The following is a 5179-nucleotide window of genomic DNA, read 5'->3' as shown; positions in this document are numbered from 1 at the left end:
AGGCGGTATTCCGACCGGCATCACCTATCCACATCTCTCTCTCTCTCCCTCTCTCTGCTCCACAGCTCCAGGTCTCTCTTCTCTCTCATCACCTGTCGAGCTACACACCGCCCGTACCCACCTCCCCCCAGTCCCAACCCGCCCGCCTCCCCCTCTCCCACCACGGCTTATCCACCACCTCCGCCGCCGGGCCGGATCGGTCGGGATCGTGCTGCGCAACCGCCGCCGCCTCCGACCTCGCGGGATCCTGCTCCTAACATGCTGCGGCGCTGCGGCCTCGCCCGACCGCGCCGGCCCGCCGCACCGCGCCTCCCTCTCCCTGAGGACCACCCCCTCGTCGCCGTCTTCTCCTTCCTCTTCATCCCCACCTAGATTGAGTTCTTTGCCACGGTTTTCTGGGGCTTTCTTGGCGCTGAGCTGAACGGATCGCCGCTTGTTCGACCGACGGGATGAGCCGGGAGGGGCAGAGGCTTGGCTGTGGCGGCGCCGGAGGTATCGGAATTGGTGTGCTGTCGCTGGACATGCTGGGCCAGGTGCTCGATCGCCTGCGGGAGCCGCGGGACCACAAGGCGTGCCGCCTCGTCAGCCACGCCTTAGAGCGCGCTGAGGCCGCGCACCGCCGCGCGCTGCGGGCGCTCCGCAGGGAGCCGCTCCCTCGCCTGCTCCGCGCGTTCCCGGCGCTAGAGCAGCTCGACCTCTCCGCCTGCGCCTCACTCGACGACGCCTCCCTTGCGGCGGCCGTGGCCGGCGCGGACCTCGGCATCCGGCGCGTGTGCCTGGCGCGCGCCAGCGGCGTGGGGTGGCGCGGGCTGGAGGCGCTCGTGGCCGCATGCCCCAGGCTGGAGGCGGTCGACCTTTCGCACTGCGTGGGCGCTGGGGACCGCGAGGCAGCGGCGCTGGCGGCAGCGGCTGGGCTGAGGGAGTTGAGGTTGGACAAGTGCCTCGGCGTCACGGACATGGGGCTCGCCAAGGTAGCTGTTGGGTGCCCCAGGCTGGAGAAGCTGAGCGTCAAGTGGTGCCGTGAGATCTCCGACATTGGCGTCGATCTGCTCGCCAAGAAGTGCCGCGAGCTCCGCAGCCTTGACATCTCCTACCTGCAGGTTACTCCTATGAGCTATTGAACTGTTCTTGGGTAGTAGAAAGATGGCTACTCTTGGCTAAATGGGACTAAGAACGAAATGCTGTTTAGGCCATCTTCAACAGTAACCTCAAATTTTCATCCTAAAAAATATTATTACAGTATTCTATATCACTATTATAGTATTCCTTATTTTTTCATCTCCAACAGCTATCTTATTTTTACCTTCTACTACTCTTTTCTTCCCTTCGGATACACTGTCAGCCTCTGTCTACAGTACTGTTACAGTAACCTGACAGTGTTTTCCTGCCTCCGGACCCACTGTCAGCCTCTGTGACTGGACCCGACAGCATTCCCTATCACTGTATAGGGGATTTGTTGGAGATGTTACAGTAGACCGCAAAGTACTGTAGCACTGGAATCTGCAAATTTGAGGATTCCGTTGGAGTTGGCCTTATAGAAAAGGAGATGAACCCCAACAAGAACCACACAAACAAATTTCCGATGCAACATGGTGACAAATAGAGAGGTGGGGTGGAAACATGGTGAATGTTAATTTTAGCGTGGAAAATGTCGAAAATCTTCTGAGGTTGGGATTATTGGACGGTTCTTCTAGTTAGAAACTAATGCATTTGAGTGAAAAAATGCTATGTAAAACAGTATGGATAAAATAGTTAGACTGTTTTGAACGAATGCAGCTAGAGTAGGAAATTGTTGGATCTTTGTGTTTTTTTTCCTCTCAGTTTGTAGGAAGTAGTGACAGTTTAATGTGTACAGTAGTTATATGTAATACGTGGCCTGTTTGGAGTTGGCGCATGTCGCCCAAGTGGTGTGTTGTGGCACTAGGATAGTCCCAGACTGGGCGTTTAAAGTTGGGTTGTACTAGCATACAAAGACTCATGATCCATACATCTCGCCTCCACCTTAACCCTTTTACTCAAAGTGTTAACCCTTTTACTCAAAGTGAGGATGGGAGTGTAAGCGAGGTGCTATGTGTACTACTATGCTATGTGTGGGCTGGGTGGTGAACGAATTTTGGTGCCTGAGGTGTTACATTATTTAATTTTCACGTTGGCGATAATGACATTGTGTTGTACTGTTGGTTTTCATTGTTTGTTTTGTTTTACTTTTGTGTTGCAGGTGGGCAATGGATCCCTTAAATCAATATCCTACCTTGGGAAGCTAGAGGAGTTGGCAATGGTTGCTTGCTCATGTATAGATGATGAAGGCCTGGAATTGCTAAGCAAGGGGAGCAACTCACTGCAGGTTAGCACACTTTGGGATAGTAATTTTATAGGCTTTTGATGTATACTATTGTGTCGATTTGATCATGTGAAATTTGAATATTTCTAGCTTGTAGCCTCCTGGCAATTGGACTTTGCGTACACTCGGCTGGAACTTGAAATTTGGATACTTATAGAGTGCATTGTGCAACATCACTGGCAACTGAATGTTTTTGAAGTGTTAACTTTTGATCTTTTTAAAGCATCGATCCATTCTAACTATCTTCTTTTATTTCAGACTGTTGATGTATCAAGATGTGATCATGTGACTTCCCAGGGATTAGCTTCACTCATACATGGTCACAATTTTCTTCAGAAGTTACATGCTGCAGATTGTTTGCATGTAAGTTGGTCATCCCAACATTACTTGCTCGTTGCACACATTAGCATTTTTTTATAGAAATGGTCATGCCCTTGTTTTATGCTAAAAACAAAATGGTTATTTAACTAACATATTCAGTGGGACTCAATCCTCATGAAGGGTGAATAAATAACACAGTGGGGGTTTCCCTCGCTGTTTTCCTTTCAAAAAAAGAGTGAATAAATAATCAAAAGGGGCAAATATTTTACTGCCTGTGGTTTGTTGATGTTGTCTTTGGAATTTATAGGAGATAGGACAATGTTTTCTGTCCAAGTTGGCAACACTGAAGGAGACCTTGACTGTGTTGAAACTTGATGGTCTTGAAGTCTCGGTCTCTCTCCTTGAAGCCATTGGTGAAGGTTGCGACAACTTGGTTGAGATTGGACTTAGTAAATGCAGTGGCGTTACAGATGAAGGAATTTCATCTCTGGTAGCTCGATGTAGCCACCTAAGGACCATTGATCTCACATGCTGCAATCTCATCACCAACAATGCCCTTGATTTAATAGCTGACAACTGTAAGATGGTTGAATGCCTCCGGTTGGAATCCTGCTCTTTGATAAATGAGAAGGGACTAGACTGGATCGCAACCTGTTGCCCCAATCTTAAGGAGATCGACCTCACAGACTGCGGTGTGAATGATGCAGGTTTATGCTATCTCTTATTATTTCTATATTTGCCCGTTTTTCATCCCAAATTTTCTTTTAGTTGAGCTTCATCATGTAAATCTCTTGTTTTGCAGCATTGCAGCCTTTGGCTAAATGCTCTGAACTGCTAATATTGAAATTAGGCCTATGCTCAAGTATTTCCGACAAAGGCCTTGCTTTTATTAGTTCAAACTGTGGAAAGCTTGTGGAGCTTGACCTCTACCGGTAATTCAAATCTTCCTGTTTGTTTTGTTTTGTCATGAGGATTTAGTCGTCATGTATGAAAATAATTGTCTGCAATATTTGTTATAGTTGCAACTCTGTTACGGATGATGGGTTGGCAGCTTTAGTCAATGGCTGCAAGAAGATTAAGTTGCTAAACTTGTGCTACTGCAACAAGATTACTGATGGTGGTTTGATCCACTTAGGCTCTCTAGAGGAGCTCACAAACCTTGAACTGAGGTGCTTGGCCCGCATTACAGGTATTGGGATCTCCTCAATTGCAATCGGATGCAAGAGCCTGATAGAACTAGACTTGAAACATTGCTATTCGGTTGATGATGCTGGCCTGTGGGCCCTTGCTCGTTATGCTCTGAACCTTAGACAGGTAAATGTTTTCCAGAATTTAGCAGCTTCTCTTGCAAGTTCTGAAGAAGCAGGAACCTCATAAGCTTGTCCTTGTTTTGCAGCTTACTATATCCTACTGCCAAGTGACCGGCTTGGGCCTGTGCCACCTGCTGAGCTCCCTGAGGTCCCTCCAGGATATTAAGATGGTGCACCTCTCGTGGGTCTCTATAGAAGGGTTCGAGATGGCGCTGCGAGTGACCTGTGGGAGGCTGAAGAAGCTGAAGATGCTCAGCGGGCTGAAGACCGTGCTGTCCCCTGAGCTGCTCCAGATGCTGCAGTCGTGCGGCTGCCGAATCCGATGGGTCAACAAGCCTCTCGTCTACAAGGACTGAACTCGTGTCCATTTCATCAATTGTGCAGTGTTAACATTCTCACGGATTGTGAATTCAGATCATCCAAGCTTGCCCTGCTTATGTTGTGAGCCATGTTAGATAATCCACAATAATCGCTTGGGGTGCAAGTTCATGCCTCAAGTTGTGGTTACAGTGGTGTGTGCATTTCAGTGCCACCTCTGCTTTCGGTGTCTCCCTAGAACCAAACATGCCATTTTTGGTCTAGCATATGCATGACCTGCAGCGGAATGGTGTACTGTGAATAGTTGGGGTATCGGTTTATGATATGGTTTGAGGTGAAAGGATCAGAAGAGAGATGATCTTTGTTGTGCATCACAGCTTCTTTGTCACCTTAGTTTCTACAATGGGTTGTTTGTGCGGAGTTTTGCTGCTATGATTTTCCAGGATACAACGGCTGACATATCCGAGGCAACAGTAGAAGCAGAACCACCAGGATATCCCGTATGAGGCACCTCCACGTTCTTGCTGTTGGAATATACATCCTGGCCCAGCCAGGCTCTAGCCGCTAGGCCCAGCTGACCTGGCCTCCCCCAGCCGTCGGCCAACCCTAATTAGGGTTGTTGCATATATGCTTGAACAGCTGTACAGATAGACTATGATTAAAGATTGATTTACTTCCTGTTTTAACCCTTGTACTTCTATATATGCCCACGGGCTATATGAGAATAATCAAGCTGAGTATTCTCCCCACGTCTCTATTTCCTTCTCGATCGAGCTTCACCTGTCGAACTACTCCTGCTGGTGCAATCTATTTCACATGCTCGTCGGCAAGTTCGGCACCAAGGGCTACATTGATGACTCCTCCCCCAAGCTGGATGTCAAACCGGAGA

The 5179-nt window shown here is 48.6% G+C and overlaps 1 protein-coding gene across 2 annotated transcripts; it reads left to right on the top strand.

Annotated features, from left to right (window-relative positions):
- Window positions 1-4664, top strand: LOC133904788 (F-box/LRR-repeat protein 3-like). 2 transcript variants are annotated; one of them, XM_062346339.1, is made up of 7 exons: window positions 1-1100; window positions 2219-2344; window positions 2432-2704; window positions 2970-3369; window positions 3465-3594; window positions 3682-3976; window positions 4059-4664. In XM_062346339.1, exons 1-7 carry the CDS (start codon window positions 450-452, stop codon window positions 4326-4328), a joined length of 2145 nt encoding a protein of 714 aa, XP_062202323.1. In that variant the 5' UTR covers window positions 1-449; the 3' UTR covers window positions 4329-4664. The 2 variants fall into 2 exon arrangements, with proteins under 2 accessions (XP_062202323.1, XP_062202324.1); XM_062346340.1 differs by having other exon boundaries at window positions 3-1100; window positions 2600-2704.
- The last annotated feature ends 515 nt before the right edge of the window (window positions 4665-5179 follow it).

The sequence above is a fragment of the Phragmites australis genome, chromosome 22, assembly GCF_958298935.1.
Source record: "Phragmites australis chromosome 22, lpPhrAust1.1, whole genome shotgun sequence".
Classification (NCBI taxonomy): Eukaryota; Viridiplantae; Streptophyta; class Magnoliopsida; order Poales; family Poaceae; genus Phragmites; species Phragmites australis.
The sequence above is the reverse complement of the archived record's forward strand: the minus strand, read 5'-3'. Positions and strand labels throughout refer to the sequence as shown.

What these genes read in the sequence shown, in the direction of transcription:
- LOC133904788 (XM_062346339.1), top strand. Translation starts at nt 450, where the DNA reads ATGAGCCGGGAGGGGCAGAGGCTTGGCTGTGGCGGCGCCGGAGGTATC. An exon ending in CTGCGGTGTGAATGATGCAG is followed by an intron (nt 3,370 to 3,464) that starts GTTTATGCTATC and finishes CTTGTTTTGCAG; the next exon opens with CATTGCAGCCTTTGGCTAAA. An exon ending in ATGCTCTGAACCTTAGACAG is followed by an intron (nt 3,977 to 4,058) that starts GTAAATGTTTTC and finishes CTTGTTTTGCAG; the next exon opens with CTTACTATATCCTACTGCCA.